Genomic DNA, 22,219 nt, shown 5'->3' with positions numbered 1-22,219 from the left:
TAACTAATTACATAGTTAAACTATGTCAAAAGTGCATGTAATTGAAAGTAATTTTGTACACCCTCAAACATTAGTTTATTCAATTACTGTTCATATACCACTTCCAAGCAACGTTTATCTTGTTTCCGATATGTCATTAAGGCAACGCCCACACCAAAGATTAGCTACCCTTCAATTGCTTTTTTTTTAAACTATATACACCAGATTACAAACTTGCGTATAAAATAGAAATTAAGTGTTCGGTATAGGTTATCGATGTTAATTTTCCCGGAATTTTTACTTTTTAACTTTGCCTTTTTCAATGAATTTTTTTTATACCTAGCTCATTTTACTTTTAACCACGTCTCTGGCTGTTACACTAAAACTTATGAATAAGTGACATTCGTCTATGACCAAGTTAAACACGTCATATGTTGTTGCTCGTGGATAAAATGTATTGTGAATTTAATAATATTTAGTTATGAATGTATTCAATCGATATAAAACTGAACCCACATTTCTGCAGGTCACGCTATAACTTGAGAACGGATAGAACAATTTCGATAATTATATTTTTGTTGTGTTAATTACTTCCGGGAGAACATTCTTACATTAGCAAATTTAAGACAGAATATTAAATACAATAAATGATGGAAACGCAAATAAATATTGCATTTTAATATCTTACTATTTACTTATGTATTTATTTGCGCTCCCACCATATTTATCTATAATAAATTGTGAACAGGTATTTGAATAATATTGAGGTAGTATTTATTATTATTCAAAAAATTTGTGTTTAGCGCTCGGCCTAAGCAGGGGGTTGGCTTGTAGGTGGGATTAACGAATAGCTATTAAAGGATTGGATCTACAGGATAATTTAGATTATTAATCGTTGATCAATAGTTACAATTAAATTATTAGAAACATAACTCTTTGTCTGCAAACTTATCGGTATTCAAATAAAATTTTTCATTCTACGAAAATCAGTTACTAAAATTTATAATAGAATTTTTTTCTGAAGGTTTTTAGACTCAATGAGATCGTGAAACTTAAATTATCTATTTGATTAAAGCTATATAGCTTTAAGAATAGAGTGAAGTTTTAAAAAACATTTTATAAAATATCCGCATTTTTATCAAAATCTTGTTTGCTTTTGTTTCACAAATTTCAATAAAAAGTTTGGTTTTACTTCCAATATTTACAGAAAATGTTGTTGCACAAAAAACTTCTTGATTATATTGAATCAAATAAAGAGTTTTCGCACCAAGACCCAATTGACCTATGTTGCTCTATAAAAATTTCAGCTCGATATCTCTTTACGTTTTGCAGTTATCGTGTTGACAGACAAACAGACAGACAGGCAGACAACCGAAAATGGACTAATTAGGTGGTTTTATGAACACTTATATCAAAATTTTGTTCGTTGCATGAATATTTTTAAGTGCTACAAACTTGGGACTAAACTTAGTATATCTTGATATATTGCATATATATACATGATATAATAAAACTAATCAATGTTTTAAAGTAGCTGTATCTACCTAAAGATACATCATTCTGAAAAAAAACATCCTTTGTATGAACATATTTGTTGCAGAATAGAAGATATTATAAAAACTGTAGCCTGGTATATCTGGATAAGGGTTATATATATAAATAAACAAAATATTTAGGCCTAGTTTTGATATAAATAAAAAATAAAAATAGGACAATCAATAAACAAAATAGTTGAAATAAATAAAAATATTCCCTAATTTCTATGTTAAATATGCTTTATCTTTTAGTCATACGGATAAGTGCCCGCTTTTCGAACAGTTTTCTAAACGATAAATAGCTGAATACCAATTTCATTTTAAGACAAAATTACCTCTATGTCGTTGAACGGAAAATCGTGCACAAACAGAGAGCTAGTAAAAGGGGAGCTCAAGAGGGGGTTTGTATAGTAATTCGAGCGAGTCCGATTAACATATAAGGGGTTTCTTGGACCTTCCCCAGTATTTCCACCAAATATTAGCCCTGAATATGGGGGACGCGCGTAGGGCAGACGGTCAGATTAGTAAAAAAAAATGGTGAAATTGTGATAGGTGAATTAACTCGAGCGCGTTAGATTAAGATATGGTGGGTTTATTCCATGCTAAAAATGGTAACGCCTCCTATGGTAACTTTACAAGCCTCCCATTTCTTTGCGTCACGCTTAAATCGTCAGACTATTGAAATGTACATTTTTTAGCATGTAATTAATCCACTATATCTTCGAGTTAATTTACCTTCTGTTTTACTAATCTGATCGTTTGCATTACGCGCGTCCCCCTTTATTTAGGGCTAATATTTGGAGCAGGTACTAAGGAATGTTCAAGAAACCCTTCATATGTTAATCTGACGAGCTCGAGTTACTACACAAATCCCATCTTGGGCTCTACTATTATAGTACATACCATATTCGTTATCAAAAACAGCATTTTAAAATAAATTATCACAAATTACTTGATTACTTTAATCATGATGGCAACGAAACAGTAAAAAATATTTTATTTTAGAATTTATAAGCCTTCATGGTTAGATCATTTTAATAATAATTGACATACCGTTGGAAACCATTTCATCATAATAAAAATTAAATACCAATATTCGTATTCGAACAACATACTTACGTCATAACTTTATATTGAAGAAGAATTTACGGCAAGTAAAGAGAATCTATTGGAATTTCTAATATTCATAACCTCACCATATTCCTTCCTCTATATATTATAAATTGATGGTTTTGGTGTATTAAATATACCAAATGTTTTACTTCAGTTTTACTACATGATACATACCGTGTGCTTTAAGATCTGTTTATTTGGAAGTTTATCCTGGTCACATACGCAAGCGACGAAACTGTGGTGGTGGTTTGTATAGATTTCTATAGCTTTCTAAATAAAAATCATTAATTACGATTTGATTATTCATTTATTTGGGAACGGTTGTTTTTCATTTAATTATTCTCAAAAGTTGTTAATTTATTACAAAGTGCCTGTTATTTAATACGTTATGCATATTGAAGAGTACTTCCTACCTACCGGGGGTTCTGTGGCAACGCATATATTTTTATTAATAAAAATTATTCAATGGTTTTATGGAAACTCGTAGTAGTTAGAGTATTTAGATTTTCAAAAAATGTTATTGATTTATTTTTCTGACGAAACCAAAAAAATCAAAATCGGTTCATCCGTTTAGGCCCTATAAATCCACAGGCAGACAGACACATACAATTAGTAGTCAAACTTATAACACCCCTTTTTTAGTTCGGTGGCTAAAAATAAATAGACAGACAGTAAACTTAAAAATTCGAGTATTAAACTGGTAACAAAAAATTTTTAATATTGAAACTGTGATGTGATTGAACAAACAAACACTGCTATAAACTACTATTTAAGATATTGGTAACGTATTTTGCAACGACAAATGTAAATTTTTAAAACATAATGCCCAAAAAAGAAAAAATAAATAAAGAAAAATTCTAAAAATAAATATTATTCAGAAAAACCAGCTGGACTGTCAATAAAAAAAATGCATTCGTTTGTCCCCAATAATTTTATCTAATCGAATTTCATAGTACGTTGAAACAAAAAATATAAGGTTCAAATCACAAGAGGGATATTATCAAAACAAAAAAAAAACATTTTGTATGTATTTTCACTATAGCAATTGATTTATATTCAGTCGTCAAATATTTATACGTTGGAATTAATTTATATAAACAATCAAATTGTCAATTTTAATTTGAAGTGTTACAGAAAACAAATTTATATCGCTCACAAAACACAAAAAGTGAGAAACGCTTTTAAAACAAAATAAAATATTACAGCGAAATCCAACGAAATAAGAATAATGATGCCATCATCCACATTAATCTAATTAATTTAAATGCGAATACTGTGAATGACAAAAATAAAAATTAATTTAAATATTTTAAATTTATCGGTGTAAAATTACCACGTGATACAAAATTATGGCAGCACACAATATCTTAAAACGTTGTCTTCTATAATAGAATATTTATCTATCTTTGTCCTCATTATTTGTATATTTAAACTTTGAAAATTGAAATTTATATTACCATAATTCTTGGCTTATAAATATCGTATTTAGAGGTTGAAAGTTTTTGAAACTCGACCTTCTTTCTTAGGGTACGAAATATTGAAAAATTAAAATATATCTAACCATTTTTAATCTAGTTAATTTTAATATTAATAGTCCAATAAAATGAATATTTAAACTATCATCAAAACGGAAGTCTACATTTTTGACATAATTTTTAAGTATACATAGTTAAAAATATTGAATTCATTTAAGGGGGTATAAAAATATGAAAAACTACCCCCAAAATCACTTTTTTTTTCAAATATCTCGATAAAATACGAAGCTATTGGAAAAAGTTTTAAATAAGAAATGTAGATATTTTCTATAAAAATCATTCCTAATCACTTTGGACGTTTTTGCAATAGAAACTGAGATATTTGCAATAAAAAAATCTACTTTATAAATTTATAGCTCAGCCGCTTAAAAAAATCCCTTCTTTCTAGCATGTATAGAACTAAAAAACGTAATTTTGAGGGGGGATCCGATTTTCCTGTGGGAAAATTTTTCATATTTTATGCGGCTGAGCTATAAATTAGATTTGATTGTTACAAATATCTCGTTGTATTGTCGTAATAAAAACATATTTTATAAGTAGTCGTATCGTAACCAAATACTTTTCATATTTGCTACCATGGAGACTGGTTTGCTAACATCATTTGATGCTTTAGTGTATAGTACTTAGATCATATATTTTAAAACAGTACTTAAAAGAATCGTATCATTTGGTGCTTGTTTAACGTATTTTCAACATGGAGTGTACAGTTCTTATGTTTAAGTTACGGTAAAAATTTTTTTCGACAGAATTTAACGAAAAATTAAATTTAAAAACTTAATAGGTAGTATTAAATCGCAAAGTTTCAGAAATTTTAGCCGTTTAAATAACGATACAATTACGTTCTCAATTTTGACCTATTTACGGCAAAATTAATATATCGAAAACGAAAGTTAATATATAAATTATTTTATTTATTTTACTCTAAAAACATTTCTTCTTTTTACTCTCTTACTTTTTTTTTTAAATTCTGTCGAGAGCATTTTTTAATATCTGGAAGGACAGTGAGTTTTACATGCTTTGAATGGCAAAATTGTGAACTTTGCAGCTTATTATCTAGCAATTTAAAAGACCAAAATTTCGGAATTTCACAGCTAACACTATTCTAAGTCTGTGAAAAAAATGAACCAAATCTGTCTGCATTTCTTCTGTCTTAATTTTATATCTTTATACTATTTTTCATGTTCGCGCAGCAATATGAAGTGGTCGCTAAGCCTACGCTCGTGGGTAATTTTTTTTTTTTTTCCAGTATTTCTGTATAAATATTTCAGGATAATTTCTTTGACGTTAACTCAAAATCTTGTGGACTGTTACTTAATGGTAGTGGTATATATGTAAAAGTATATAAGTATTCTATATTGATTATGATGTGATGTGACAACGTGTGTCTGTTAAATATCCAGTTCGTTTAGGTTTCCTTTTTATAACTTACGTTTATTATACACAACATGTGTCATAAGTGTCACACTTAATTCTTTAAACTGACGTTTGGTTTTATATTTTTATATACCATGTATATATGAATATATCAAGGTATACTCAGTTTAGTCCCAAGTTTGTACCGCTTAAAAATATTGATGCAACGAACAGCATTTTGGTACAGGTGTTCATAAAATCACCTAATTAGTCCATTTTCGGTTGTCTGTCCGGCTGACTGTCTACAAGTATGTTCAAAAATCATTTAAGAATTTTAGCATGAAAAACCCAGTTTTAATATTTCAATGGCCGTTTTCAATAACTATAAACAATAACTTTTAAATACACAAACGTTTATTGGTACGATTTTATAGTAAAAGTCGTTTGAGAATTGATTTTAGAACATTGACATTCTTTCTTAATTATAATATCTTTATACATAATTTTTTTAATGTTTTTCATTTTTAATTGAATTAATTTTTGTTTCAGGTAAGTTCTCATTTAATAATAATAACTGAGTACAGGGTAGGTACTACATGTAGGTATATTAAATTTTATTCACATCATTAATGTTTCTTTTAACACAAAATATTATGCTTTTATGTTGTTACAACTTAGCCTTTTTTTTTTGAAAGAATAGAAAATTGTTTCTGTAAGTAGGTTTTAGTAAAAATATGACATGGTATATCTTTTTTTGTCAACATAATCTTTGTTATACAGAATAAAGATAAAATACTACTCTTGCCTACATTTTGTTGATTTTGAAGAAAAAAAAGTTTATATCAACTGCTCCACAAAACCTCTATCTACTTATTAAAGTGATTGTCTCTCTGCAGTATAGTAACAAAATTTGCTTTATATGCACGGGAAGAGTTTAACATGCTTGTCGTCAGATAATGTGTTATTATTAACTTTACCAAACCACGCAAGTGCTTTTTACAATTTTCTAACTATAGTCGTTTCTGTTCAATAATAAAATCAATTAACTTTGTGTTATTATATCTCAACAATGAAACATTCAATAATTTTGTTTATTTTTTTTTTTTTAAACTCAGAACAAATACATCAATGTTCGGTTAAATTTATCTCGAGTTAGAGACGGTCAATCGCCTTCAAATTTGTATGGCAATTGTATTATACTATTCTTAATAAGTATAAAAGTAAAAGTTTTCTGTTAGTTAAAAAAAGGTGGCTTGATTACTGGTCTAGAGTCAGAGTTTTTTTTATAATCATTTTAAGAAGCCGAAGAAGTATTTTTATAAGTATATTAATATAAGTAGATAAAAACAAGAAGCAAAAATCGCTTAGCGCGGCAAAACAAGGAGTCGGCCGATCTGTAACTTTCCAAGAAGTACATTAAACTTTCTTCAAGGGTCGGTTCAATTGATTTGTTCAGATCATTGAAATATGCTTCTATTTAAATGTTGTCCTCATTGGACATTCGTGAATTTTAAGGGTATTTATATCAGCGTACATTTTTTGGACTCTCTGAACGGAAATCATACTAATGAAAATTTTCATAAAGAAAAAGCTATTGGACCTCATCTCAACACCTGTGTATATTATGCTTTTTTTTCATAAAACAAAGGTTTTTTTATGAAAGGAGAATAATAAATTTCAGAAAATATAAAATATAATAAATTAATCATGGTGTCCGCAAAAAAATTGACATAATCCATAAACTTGCATACTCCAAATGTTTTCAATAGCTCGTTCACACGCAAGCACAATTGTTTAGAATGCTATCTTTCGAGCCAGATGATCCCAAAACGTTTAAATTTTTTTGGTTGGAAGTCGTCAAGATAACAGACGGATACAGAGGAAAAAGAACAACAAAACAAAAATAAAGGTTATGCCTGCTCTCCCTATAATATAATTACATTGTTTATATAAAAACAAAAAGGAAGAAAATGAGTAAATGTAGAATAAAATTTCCTTTACTGTTTTATTTTTCATTTGTTTGTTGTTTTCCTTTTTTTGCAAATCCATTTACGACTAAATATAATTTTTTTTTATTTCCAGTTTTTGAAAAAAAAAATTATTCTATCATTCTATCGAGTGATTGAATTATGGTTACACCTACAAAAAAGCCTGTTTTTTTTTACGTTTCTAAGGCCGACCACAATTTACTCGTAGTATTTGAAAATAAAATATTTTTAGGTTTTTTATCCGATGAGTATAAAGTTGCATCATACATTTTTTAGACTTATTGCAACAAGAACGTGGTGTGGAGTCCTCAGGTAGTCTTACAAAGCAAATAAAGAGTCATGTTGATACATCCGTTGATAGAGAAACGCCAGACTACGAACTCGATGAGTATCAGTCAAATGTCGTGTATACTAAACTTAATATACCTTGATATATTTCATATACACAGGGTATAATACATAGACTTAAAATGATATTAATTCATAAATACTACTAAAACCGCTAGAAATGTAAATCAAATATTTAAATGTGGACGAAAGATCGCCATGATTTCATCTCTTTACAGAAATGATTACGAGCTTTAAATAAATACTTTCAGCTGAAAAAAAGCCGAAAACAGCAAAAGGCTCGTAATCTATATAGTAATTTCATTCGAGATTTCATTTTGAGGTTTAGTTTCGGAACCCTGATTACATAAAATAAACTTCGCTCTCATTATTATTATTATTCGACTTTCGACGTATGTTATTTCATTGTTCTTTCTGGTGATCTAAACATTTTTCTATAATATTATGTCTTGTTATAGTACTCAACATGGTTTCAGACATAGCACAAATCAAATAGCATCATTAAAAATGTTCAATTTTCTTCCATTCTATGTTTTTCTTTATGTAGTTCGTTTTGTTATTAATAGGTGAACAAAAATAATAAGTATGTCGACTACCTAAAGTGTTGGAACAAGTTTCATTGAATTCGTATAAAGGTAGAAACAATTGGCGTTAAAAAAAACGAACCCATGAACCCCATTTCGCATTTCATTTCTTCTGTTAAAACCCCCCAATCTGTAATATTTATTTCAATTTCTATGAAAAAATCCAAGAGTGATTCTGTGGAAAAAAACTCATTTCAATTCAATTTATCAATATCTTATAAGAAACTTTATTTAATTAATTATACAAAGATTCGCATATTTCTAGGATAATCTCTTATTCGTAAATGCATATTCTCTTAAACTAATTAAATTTGTCATTTATTATAATTAATATTTGATTCGTTTAAGAATCTCAATCAAATGTCAGTATTTCTTAAGTAATATTTTATAATGGAATAACAGAATGTAATAAGACAAATTATGGAAGCGAAACATACCAAAGTACAATTATTTTGAATTAACTAAATTTTTATCAATTATGTTATATTAATTAGGATAGTAATATAGAGCCTCGGTGCCTTGACTAGATTTGAGTAGGCAAAAATTTTAAATCGAAATCTTATTGTGCATTTTGGGAAGTCATCCAAATAAACAAATGTTGATAGATTTAAAAGTGGTTAGTTTGCCCTCATCGGTTTTTAGGAGGTGCAAAGGTGCACCTCTTGTCTGACTGATCAAAAAATGTGTACACGAGATCACTCTGTTCCTAAGTTTTATTACTTCACACAGAATTGTTTTCCTAAATTATGCCATCTTCGACGATTTTTTTTTACTGTTAGTTTTAAACGGTACAGTCGAAGATTGTTATAAAATATGTCTCAAAATTAACACCAGATTTCCAATTTTAGTTCAATTTTAGCAAAAGTCCTTTTGCTTTAGTAACAGAGATAACAAATACGAATTTTAGGTTGATCAGGTGAAAGACGCGTTGTTGCTTTTTCTGAAAAATTGAAGCGGATAAAGTTACCACTCTTGAATCTGGTATCATGATTTTCTTACATATAGATGAATTATTTAAACGAAAAAGGGGCGCGGATCATTGTGTATGAGGAAAGGCATTCGGTCAAATGTCGCCAGAATTTGGGAAAATATTTTTCTAGTTATTCTGAAACGATGACAGGAGCTATTTGGTTTCTGCCAAAGTTACATATGAGGTTACCCAAACCTGTTATCTTCACGGCTATTAATATCTTGCAATAACGAATAAAATGGACTTGAATAAGTAACTGTTAAAAATTGTTGAGTTATGCCCGATTGATACTCATATCCATCTTCCAGGCTGTTAAATGAAATTATAAATGTCCAATAACATTAAAACGGTCTTGAACTTTTGAATGTATAAATTATCCAAAAATAATTTGAAAAAATATTACTTTGTTCTTAAAACACACAACCTCAAAAACTTTTACTTAGCAGAAGAATTATTTCGAAAAATTGAATTTTTGGATACTTCCGGTTGCCATAACTCATAAACCGAACCTCCAAAAAAAAAAAAATCGAAAAAATTCAGGAGATACTCTAGTAATGTTACTTTCTTATATTTTGGCAGAATCCGATTGCATGCGATCTAGCACCTCTTGAACTTCAATGAAAATCGGGAACTCTGACATAGAATGTCTCGAAAACCGCACGTTGGCGAAATTTGATCCACATTCAGACATTTGTTTAGAATGACAAGAATATTTTCCCAAGTTATGGCGAAATTTGACTGAAAGCCATTCTCCGTATACAGTGGTCCACAATTTTTATATACTGAAATCCATATTAATTGGAAATCTATGAAAACTAACTAAAAATTATTTTAAGCTCTAAGTATTGCAATATTAATTTCCTTAACCATTTTAACACGATACAACATTTTTTCTAACGCATGACGATCTAGTGGTAACGTTGAATACCATACAGGACTATCTGGTAAACAGGATCTCTCCGGTGATAAATAAAACATATCATTACGAGTTTTAACACTTTCCGGACATTTGGATAAATAAAATTCATACAATTTCACCGGACACCGTAAGGGATTCCTTTCATTCTCCTCTTGTTCATAGACTTTTTTCACCGATTTCGATGATGAATTTTTCGGTGGATAATAACGTAATAATACATTACGTGATAATGATGATGCTGTAGTATCTCTACCACTATTTTTTGCGCTAATATTTGAATGATTACGTTTCCAATGTTTCATAATATGAGAGAAAGATAATTGCATATGATCTTCAACAGTGACTAAATTAAAATATTTCGTGTTGAAATACACAAGTGTATTTAAAAGCACATGTGGTGAATGTGCTCCTAGTTGTTTACATTCCCATAAATGTTCTTCCTCCACACGTGTAACAATATAATGTGAATCATTGTATAATACTGAAAACATTTTCGCGATTTCATTTAAACATTCAGTAAATTTTTCATAAAATATATCCGTAAATATATTATCGCAACGATTATGTTTATATAGATAATATTGTATTCCCAAGCATAAATAATAGATTGTATCTGGTGCATATTGTGTATTATTTGGTTTACGTATTTCTTTGATAAATGATGATAATGAATAATTTAATTCATCAGCTGATAAATGTAATGGATCGGATTTCATTTTATGAACATAACGACCAGCTAAAAATTTTTGATTTGTTGATGATTGTTTTTCTAAATCATTTTGTTTCATTTGATACCATTGTTTCCATGCATTTACACCAAATGTATATTTTAACCACATATGTGTATCACATATGGTGCCATCATTAATTGTATCATAATCTTGTGGTGTATTATTTGGTAATGGAATTTCCATTGTAGTCATATCTTTTTTTGACTTTGTTGGACGTTTTCCAAGTGATTTTTCTGAGGGACGAGGTGGTGGAGGTTCTGTTTCTTCACTTACTGTTATTGTGTTTGTTATTAAAGCACCTTCTAAATCAATAACCTCATGTGGTTCTTCAACTGATTCATTTGTAGTCATATTAAATGCCATTTGTAATATATCATCACCAATTACCGGTAATGGAGTTAAAGTTTCTTCTTCTTCATTTTCGGAATCCGTTTGGACTCTCTTATCATCTGGCGAAATAAAAAACAATTATAAATTGTAGAAACCTCAAAAAATAATCAAGAATTTTGGTATAAATGTTGTGAAACACTTTCCTGTTGTAGATTACGTTTTGTTATTAGTCTAGAAACCTTGTCACTTGAAAGAATAATCCAAATTTTCGACTTAGAGTGTCGAATAAAACCATGTAAGAATATTTTGTTTTTATCGATTTTCCCACAGAACAACAAAATACTACCTACTTATTTTTAAGTTCGAAAAATAATTAATAAATTTTGCAAAGCTATGGTGTATTGAAATGAAAAACTGAATAATAGTCCGCAAAACATCACAACTATCAGATCCAATGTCATGGGTATCTATGATGATGCAAAAATAAGCCCAATTTGTCCGGTCGCAGCCATTTCAATTTAACCAAGTTCAAGGTATTATACCTAAGAAATCTCATTATTAGAAAAAATTTAGGTACTGTAATTTTTAACTCAAAATGAATTTTACTATCGATTTTAAAACAACAAACTGTTTCATTTTTTTACCTCTATATACCAGTATTCTTAAGATGCCGGCTTAGGCAGAACTTCAATTTCAGAGAACTTTTAGTAAGTTCGACAGGAAAAGCTATTCAACATCTATATAGCCTGGTTTTACAAAAAATTTTTTGTTGAACCAAATTTTTACTTTACTAACCTGCAACCATTTCAGCCATCATTAATAGCTCAGCTTCAAATGGATCGCTGGGTAATCTTACTTGAATTTTTTGTATCTCCTTTAATATTCCTTGCGCTGAATTACGTGTGGTTGGTATAAATATCGGTACAGGAATAGGTAACGGAAACGGTACGGGAATTGGAAATGGTATACCAACACTAACAGCTGGCATTGGTACGTAAATTGGCACAGGAACAGGAATTATTACTGATTTTTGTTCCTTTTCAGTTTGTGTTTCCTTATGATTTACAAGCGGTTTAAATGAAACTCCCTTGGTATGAGTATTAGGCTTGCACATTGTTGATTTATTTTTTATTTCGACAACTGGTGGGGGTTTTATAATTATCTGTCGAATATACTTTGGTACTTCTACGATGGGTATTGGTGATGTTCCCCGGGATTTTGTTTGATGGTGATTTTGTTCTAATCGTGCACGCGTATTATAAAATGGAGCATGCGTACAAGAAGCTTCAGCATGTTGAGTAAGCGTATTAGAAACTTGAGCATGGCTTTTAGCTATTTGAGCTTGTGAACCACTTACATTAGCAACATTAGAATTAGTCGTCGGCAATGAAGTCATTGATAATTTACATAAAGCAAGACAATTAAATGAACATACAGTTAATTTTTGATTTCCATCAGATTGTTTTTGTATCATGTCAAAGTTATATTTTTTCACTTTACACCAATCACAAGCGACAATTTTACGATTTGTAATTATATAAATATTTTGACATGTTTTACTACAAAAATTCACTATTTGTTGATCAGGTAAAAATAGCGTGTATTTCAATGTATTAAGCTGTTCATAGTATTTTCGACACATTGTACATTGTTCAGTAACAACATTATTAGCAAATTTAAATGCAACAAAACATGGTTCACTACATAATTGAAAAATTTGATTATCAACTTCAATTTCAATACGTACAAGTTTCTCATTGTTACAAACATCACACAATGCAGTGCTTGTTGATTTCTCTCCGTTCATTTTATAATATTTTTCCATACACTGTTGTGTACAAAAATCTTTAAATTGATTTTGATCATCGATCATGGTTGCATCAGTCGTTTGTTCTCCAATAATAAATGTTTGACAATAATAGCATATTTTATGGTTTTTTTTAAACGCATCTAAACATTTACTTTGACAAAATTGTCGTATATCTGAGCCAAAACGTACACAATATTTACCTAATAAATTACCAAAGATAATAATTAGAGGTAAGTCTATTGTCCCAAATAGTTCTACGTCATTATGTATGTTTGTTTGCCTTCTCCCCAAACTCCTTTTCTCAAACTCACCATTAGTCCATTGCCCTTACGTAAATCGTAGATCGGTAAACATTCATGATAACGTAAAACTATTTTGGTCTAAGTATTATTAACCTAAAGACTAGCATTAATTTTTGTACTATAAATACGTATTCCGACTGTAATATTAGTAATCATCAGTATGAATAAACTAATGATAAATAATAAACCGATCTTCCCCTTTTTAACTGACCATGAAACAGAGTTAGAGAAGATAATTAATTACATTGGTCAACAAAATTTGATTTTTTGTTGTTGTCACATTGAGGTGATAGAACGTTTCAAATAGTTTTTGGGATGCTGAATTCGAATTCAGCTTCATTAATACATTCAGAATTTCTTTAATACATTTCAGAATGCTTCAGAATTTCTTTAGCACATAAGGTTTTCGAAATATTTTTACCTAAAGATGGGGAAAAACCGTTTTTCGGTTATATTCGAAATTACTACACCACTATGTAATTCTTATCTCATATCGTAATTGGAAACCTTCTTTTTTCTTCCCTCTGCTTCCTTTAAAATACTTTGTGAATCCTTCCAATATCCCTTTGGCTCTTCGAGAGATATCATTTTTGCTACTAATATAAATATTTAGGTATAATTAATGAATCCTACTTTTATATTACCTATTTATTCTATTTCCCGGAAAAAGATTTTGGAAAAATTCAAAATGGCTTTTGAAGGAGAATAAATGGTATTTTCTGATGGAGTTGATTTTTTTGTGAGAAAAATATTCACCGATGAAACGTGATTTCGAATTTAGGAGAATCACAAGTTCTTTTCCATATTAGGGGACTTTCTCGTAAATGTGACGTGCTGAACAATTTTGCGCTCACATTCGTATTTAGCACATCAAAAACCTTTGAAAGAGTAAACTCATGCTGCTGTGACAAAATTTGTGTTGACCAGTGTTAACTAATTCAGGATGATAACAGAGTAGATATCTCTCTGTCACAAGAAACGCAAATTTTAGTATATATACTCTATGAAAATCCTTGGGATCTTTGTGACACAGAAGTGTAGGTACATGTCAAGGTGGAAATACGTGTTTACTATTTTAAATCTTGCCTACTCACGTTTCCGTGGATCTGTGTTAGTACGCCTGTAAAATTAATCTATATAATCGTAGCCCTGTGAGGATAACAACTTATAAAATCGAAAATCTCGAAAATCAATTGTATAAGCAATAGACGTTTTCATCAAACCGAGCCATTTAAATTTTACAACATCGTTCTATCGCTTTAATTTTATTCGCGTCAACAAGTTGATGTACTCCACACAAATCCATCTCTGAACATGAGTCTCTGGCATAAAAATTGGGTTGGATGAAAATTTATTAATATTTACCTAGACTTGCAAGTGTTACTATTGAATTACAATTTGCACATAATTTGCCAATTTTTCGTTGATAATTTGCTAAACAATCTTCATTACAAAAATTTAAACATTCCCATGATAAATGCTTCGATTTATCAGTGATCTTTTGCGTGCAATCATTACACATTTGGATGTAAATCAGTGGTTGATATACAGTATTACAGCCTGTAGTACGATAAGGTAATGTAAAGTTTTTGTTTGATGGTGCTTTTGGTGCTATTGAATTGTTTTCAGCTGGTGCAATTTCTGTTATTTGTAATGGATTAATCTCAACGGGTATTGCTTCATAATTCTCATCTAAAAACCATAATTAAATCAAGAACAAAATACGAAGTTGAGATAGTGGTAATACAGATTGTTTATCCCAACTAATTAATCTAAAATGCGCAAACGCAGATTCTTACCTATCCAGCTTGACAGTTTGCCTTCCAAGTATATGAATGTAATACTATCAAAGATAATTTATAAGAACTCAAAAGGTATTTGAAATAAAATCACCCGATATTAGTAGCGCCGGGAATGTTTTGTTAAATATATTAAACTGTCGTCAGTCGTCAGGTTATATGTGTTAAATTTTTAAACTTACTTGAGGTTGAAAACAGATTTTCATTACGAGCATCGGTAGAAGCCGGAGTTTCATTAATTGGTGTTATTATCTGAACTTCAAAATCCATCGGATCTCTAATCACGTTTTCATCAACTTCCATTGAATTGTTACCGTTACCAATATTTGGAGGCGTAGTGGCTTGATTGTCTTCCATAGAAGTGCTAACTTCATCGGATTGTAGACTATGTAATTTATTTTCAATTGTACCGATTTTTCTAATTTGAAATGATCCTTCATTTAAAGTTGAACTTTCTAATATTTTATCATTAGTTGGATTTTCATTATTTTCAACAAAAATATTATTAATCAGTTCTTTATCTTCCGTTATTTCTATTGGATCCATTTTTATCACAATTTTTTGACTAAATACGTTTTCTTTATTAATTAAAGTATTTCTTAAGTCAAACAAAAAAATTGAACTTAAACAGCTTTTGTTTTTCATGTCTTTTGTGTTTGTACGCTAACAGCACGCGGGACTATTGAAAAGTTATTTAAGTACACAACAATATCATTGCGTGTATTTTGTATGTACAGTACGTTTATACATAAATGCTTAGAAAATCAACAATAATTTTTCTTACCAAACTTTTTACTAAGACACATCGTGTGATATTATCTCAAACCATCAAATTTTATCATAAATTTAAACAAGTGATAAGAAACAATTGGCTGAGTTAATTGTTGAAATACCATGCATAGTCAGTGTTGATTTCTTTATCACATAACACATACAAACATGTATAGACAGTGTTGATGCGCAATGTTTTTTTGACGTAAATAACAAAAGATATTCACTTTTAAATAGACACACACACAACTGATATTCCTATATTAATACATAATATAAAATTTGCACCTAATTAACGCCCTCGTGGGTAAACAGTGATGTTTACAAAAAAATGTTTCATACAAAAGTTTTTTATTTTTTTATAAGAAACATTCTTTACATTAACTTTTGTTCTATCTCTAACGGTTTACAAGATGGGTCCTACGGACTCAAGACCCAATTGACCTATGATGCTCATTTACGAACTTGACCTCACTTTTTACGCCCTGAGTACGCTGTAAAAATTTCAGCTCGATATATTTTTTCGTTTTTTTAATTATCGTGTTCACAGACGGACGGACGGACGGACAACCGGAAATGGACTAATTAGGTGATTTTATGAACAGCTATGACAAAATTTTTTTCCTAGCATCATTATTTTTAAGCGTTACAAACTTGGGACTAAACTTAATATACTATGTATATTTCATATATGCATGGTATAATAAGTAAATGCATATTTTAACTCTAACATATATAAATATTCAATATGCCTGAATAGTTCTAGTACTTTGCTGGCGTCTTTCTGGGTAGAATGGAACGTCCAAGGGTGTTTTTAAAATATACAGATCATTTATCAAACTTCATGTACAACAGTTAGTTATTTGTTATTGTACGAAAATCATGTAAATAGTGTCTCTTGTGCCTATCACGTTATCGTGCAAATATACACAAAAAATTTTTGGCAGTTGTACAAGGTGATTTATTTTACTTAATTATAATAATTGCGAAACGCTTTAAACTAAAAAAATTATACCACTGTAATCCAAATTTCTACAATGTTGCAAAATAATTTTATTACTCCTCTTTTGTTCGTGAAATCAGATATTTGAGTGCAGAATATTGCTGTGTAGCTGAATATAGTTCAGAATTTCACACGAATTTTCTAAGGCAAAACAAAAATTAAAAATAAATAATAAACAGAAGGGAAATTTGGATGACTTAATTGGGAATTTCGGCAACAATGCTCACATTAAGAATGAAAATCTGTTCAATCCATTTCACAAGAAAAAGATAACACGGTAAAATGCAAAATTTACAAGAAACACATTTTTTTTAAAAACTTATACAAAATTACAAACATCAACAACACAGGAGAACAATCTTTTTAAATAAAAATATATATTTTACATGTGTATGCTTTGAACACAGTCATAATAAAAAGTTCATTTTTTTTACTACCGCGGCGCTGAGATCTTAAATTCTATTCTCGCTGATCTTATTTTTGATGGAGAATTAACAACAACAAATCATTCTGTAGCGTGATTCTTTTGTTTCAATATATTATTTTATCATATACCATAGAAACCACAATGCTATTTACAAAAAAAAATTTTTTTTGAAGATAGCAGGCTAGTGAAAATCAAAATATTTTACATAATTTTATATTTTGTATGTTTCCATCATCATTTCACCAATTAGCACAATGAAACCAAATATCTCAAAGGAAAATATTCATGCATTTTTGTAACTTTCCACCAGGCGCGGATTCAAGAGGGGAGGAGGTCACAGGTGTCATGACCCCCCCCGCCCAAACAGCCTGCATTTCAAAACATAAAACTAAACCAATTTTTTACAAGTGAAAACAAACCATTGACTGAGTTAATTGTTGAAATACCATGCATAATCAGTGTTGATTTCTTTATCACATTACACATACAAACATGTGACACATATACTCACTGTCAAAAAAAATGCCACAGTTAAAACATTCTAAGCGTACTCATCATATGTTATGTTATAATAGTAACACTTAGAATGTTTTAAAACGAGCATTTTTTTGACATTGAGTATACATAACTGATAATCAAGTGTAGTACATACTATAAAATTTCCGACTAATTGGCGCCCTCACGGGTAAACAGTGATGTTTACGAAAAAATGTTTCAAACAAAAGTTGTTTAATTTTGTTCTATCTCTAACGGTTTACAAGATGGGTATTACGGACCCAAGACCCAAGACCCAATTGACCTATGATGCTCATTTACGAACTTGACCTCACTTTTTACGTCCTGAGTACGATATCTTTTTTCGTTTTTGAGTTATCGTGTCCACAGACGGACGGACGGACGGACAACCGGAAATGGACTAATTAGGTGATTTAGTGAACACCTGTGATAAAATTTTTTTCCTAGCATCATTATTTTTAAGCGTTACAAACTTGGGACTAAACTTAATATACTATGTATATTTCATATATACATGGTATAAAAAACTGAAAAAAAAAAACCAAACGAACAAAACCTACTTTTTGCAACCTAAAAAACGGAAACTAACCAAGCGACCAAAATGAACTCACATTTTTGCATTTCTGGAAAAATTGGAATTTAAAAATGACTGAATCAACAAAATTCACTGATTTTCTTACACAATACTAACTTTTTTATTATTTGCTCAATATTTGGATGTTAGCTATACTTTATTTTTGTTATTTTTGATTTGTTTTATCTTGTGACCCCCTCCGGAAAAAAATTCTAGAACCACACCTGCTTTCCACAGTTGTTTATTAGGTTGTAAAAAAGTATCTATCTTGTCAAAAATATCTTTCGTAAACGTTATTGTTTATTCGTGAGGGCGCACCTTAGTGAAAAACTTTCGCGTCCATTTTCTCCAAAACTATTTAAAAAAAGTGTGTCGAAAATTTTCAGGTTAACTTCAATTAGTGGTTACATTGTAGAAAATGAAAAAAAATACAGAAAACACTTTCAAAAATTTCGAAATTTTTGAAAGTTTGATAATTTTTCATAAGTGTAAACTACAGATTTAAAAGACCTTTAGATTTTACTCTGTTTTCGTCTTTTACAAATAGGAAAAGAGAGATAATAAAAATTTTCTTCACTAAATATTTCAAATAAGTTTTTGTTGAAAAACTCTAAGATATTTGATTGTTTTCTGCTTCGTTTACTAGAATAAAACATAAGATATAAAAATGAAAATCTTCAACAAATAATAATAATAATAATAATAATAATAATAGTATAAAATTTGTTTTCCATATTCAATATGCTGTCTCCATTGAAAATTCAATTCAATTACAGACATTTTCATTTCCTGCTCCAAGTTGTTCATTCGTAGTATAAGTAATATACTGACGTTAAACTGTTTCTAAATTAAATTATAATAACATAGACGTTTTGTGAACTTTATATATCATCACTCTACATATACATATAATAAACGTATATACCATTTGCTTACTTTGTAACAAGTTTTCAATCTGAAAACTTACACAGAGTTTATAAAATAACGCTGTACATAATAACGATAACATTTAAGAATAACAATATTGTTTGATTTACCCATTTTAGTTTCGAGCAATGACATTTCATCAAGTTATTAATTTAGTCAAAACTGGGCTATAAAAGTAAGATCAAGACAAAAACTCGAAGGTTTGGTCTTTGCTTGCTTTTCACTAAAAAACCCTTCTAATATTATTATTTTTTTAAAGTTCTTAGTTTTATTTACCAAAACATGGACATTTTAACAAAATTTTTTTCTAGGCCTCAATTTTTGGCATCAACTCTTAATATGTCAAAAAAGATCGAAAAAGTATAGTAAAGAAATATTTCTAGCAAAAGTATTTGATCCGTTAAAATTTTCTTTTATGATTACGTAAATGGATTTTTAATTTTGACCCAATTTTGACCTTTATGATAATCATACAATGCATCCCCCCCTCTCCAAAAATAATGATTTTCATGAAGTGAAAAGTTGTTGCAACATACTCTTAATTTTTTGCACTAGATAAATTGAATTGTATCCGTTGGGAGTCATGGTAGGAACAATCAAATCGACACCAGCGCTTCCAGTGGATAATTTTGTTTTGTTTTCAATTTTTTACATTTAAATTGTATAGCAAATGTCTAATTAAAATTGTTGAAAAATAACTATTAATTAAACTTGTTGCATTAGAAATTGTGAAAATATGAAACGAAATTGCATAAATAATATTTCTTAAATGTTATTAACATAATTACTTTTGGGAAAATCAGTAGCTTAAAATAGAACTAATACAGCCACGATAACAGGCAACTGCCATGTCTACTGAAACCCAGTTTTACCTTAACTGGCGTTGAATAAATAGATGAATATGGCGAACCATAGTAACTTACAAAGAATACAAATAATAATTACAATTAATTTACAAATTTAAAGGGTCTGATTATTCCTAGTGCTATTTGTTTTTTAATATGCCTATATCTGATAAATAATTATAACAAAATTTATAATCACAGGAAAAAATATAAATACGAAATTTGTAATTAGTCATAAAAGATAATAGGATATTAAAAACGATTAGTAATACTATTGTATTTTGAAATTATTTATTGATATTTCTGCTATAAAACCTTCTTATGCCTTCAATATTTTTCAAATCCATTTTACTTTGTATAATAATTGTGTGAATATTGCATATTATCATTTATTATATAATAGGCTTATAGAATCTATTTTATAGACATTTTCTTGCAATAATTTAATTTTTCATTAGCCTTTTATCTAATTTGCCAACGGCCTGAGCAACAACAATTTCATTTGCTTATTATGTAAAAATTATATTACATCGTAATATTTTTTAAAGCTAGTTTCCATATTTACGATAATCATAAAATTAGAAATCAATAATTGGAATTCAATAAACAAGGCTCAAAATGGTCGCCAATTAAAAAATTTTCAGGAATGTGAGAACGCAACATATTTGTTATTTCGAACAAGTCCATTGTCTCAAAAATTAGTTATGTCTGCTCAGAATATTTTATAGCTCTCTTAATAACACACAGCCTGAATTTTAAAACACACAAAATCATTTTGTAATTACTGTATTTACAGCATAAGCGTATTTATAACCTGCATTACTGTATTTTGTTTAGAAATAAAACCGTAATGCTTATAAATTTAAAGACCACAGTAATTTATCTTCTTATTATTTGATTACAAGGTGCAACTAAAATATTAAAATGTAATCTTTAAGCTAACAATATTATTAAAATAGATTTATTTATTCTTTTAGTGTATATACATTTTCATTTATCCATGATATATTCATGTGGAAGAATTCTGAGTTATAGAAATATTTTGTGTGTATTTATTTTTCTCTATGGAACAATTTATCTTGATTAATTTTGTTAAAAATACTTCTTTACATAATAATTGTTAAATATTTGCTTTTATCATAATTTTTAACCAATACTACTGCTTTTATGTAAAATAAAAGTTAATTTTCCATAGTTCCTATACAGCAGTAAAAGCTGGCAAGAACAAAAAATTAGCTGCACAGATTTGGAACAAGAAATTTTATTTGTAGGTTTACTTTACAGAAAATTTTTAAGGAACATATCTTTTAGAACTAAATAAACTTTAATAAAAGCTTTTAAAAAAAATTATTTTTACGTTAGTTATAATGCTATTTTTAACTAGGTAATAACACATTATATTTTAGAACAATTTTATTTTACAACAAACGTAAAATTTGAAATTTGAGTTTAGAAATTTGTAGTTCTAGATTATTTTTAGTTTTGAAATGTTTTCATCAACAACAAGTTCAATAATTTACCTGACTGAAAGATTTTAAGCAAAAAACTGATATTCCAAGAGTGAACTCTGCTTTACATTTTTATCGATTGCTTCTTGTTAAAAATAGAAGACTTATGTTAAAAAATGGAGATATACTATTACTAGATATACTATATATATACTCTATTATATAGTAGAGTATCGATAATCAGAACAATAATTGGAAATGTCCAGTAATCGGAAAACTATTCGTCCACCCGCACTTTCCACACCGCTCTACCAATCATTCAAACATGATATTTTGTGTGTGTATGTATATACATCTAATATGATTGCGCTTGCTTAAATATGCATTCCAATTCCATTTCAAAGCTGTTTTT

General features: G+C 29.0%; 1 protein-coding gene across 1 annotated transcript; it reads right to left on the bottom strand.

Moving 5' to 3' along the window:
• Nucleotides 1-10,236: 10,236 nt before the first annotated feature.
• LOC123298773 (zinc finger MYM-type protein 3-like) lies at nt 10,237-15,693 on the bottom strand. The gene is made up of 4 exons (XM_044880869.1): nt 15,479-15,693; nt 14,863-15,189; nt 12,181-13,395; nt 10,237-11,504 (listed from the first exon to the last, which is right to left on the bottom strand). Exons 1-4 carry the CDS (start codon nt 15,651-15,653, stop codon nt 10,237-10,239), a joined length of 2,985 nt encoding a protein of 994 aa, XP_044736804.1. The 5' UTR covers nt 15,654-15,693.
• Nucleotides 15,694-22,219: the final 6,526 nt, after the last annotated feature.

This window comes from Chrysoperla carnea, chromosome 4 (assembly GCF_905475395.1).
Source record: "Chrysoperla carnea chromosome 4, inChrCarn1.1, whole genome shotgun sequence".
NCBI lineage: Eukaryota > Metazoa > Arthropoda > Insecta > Neuroptera > Chrysopidae > Chrysoperla > Chrysoperla carnea.
Note: the sequence above shows the minus strand (reverse complement) of the source record. Positions and strands in the feature narration are given on the sequence as shown.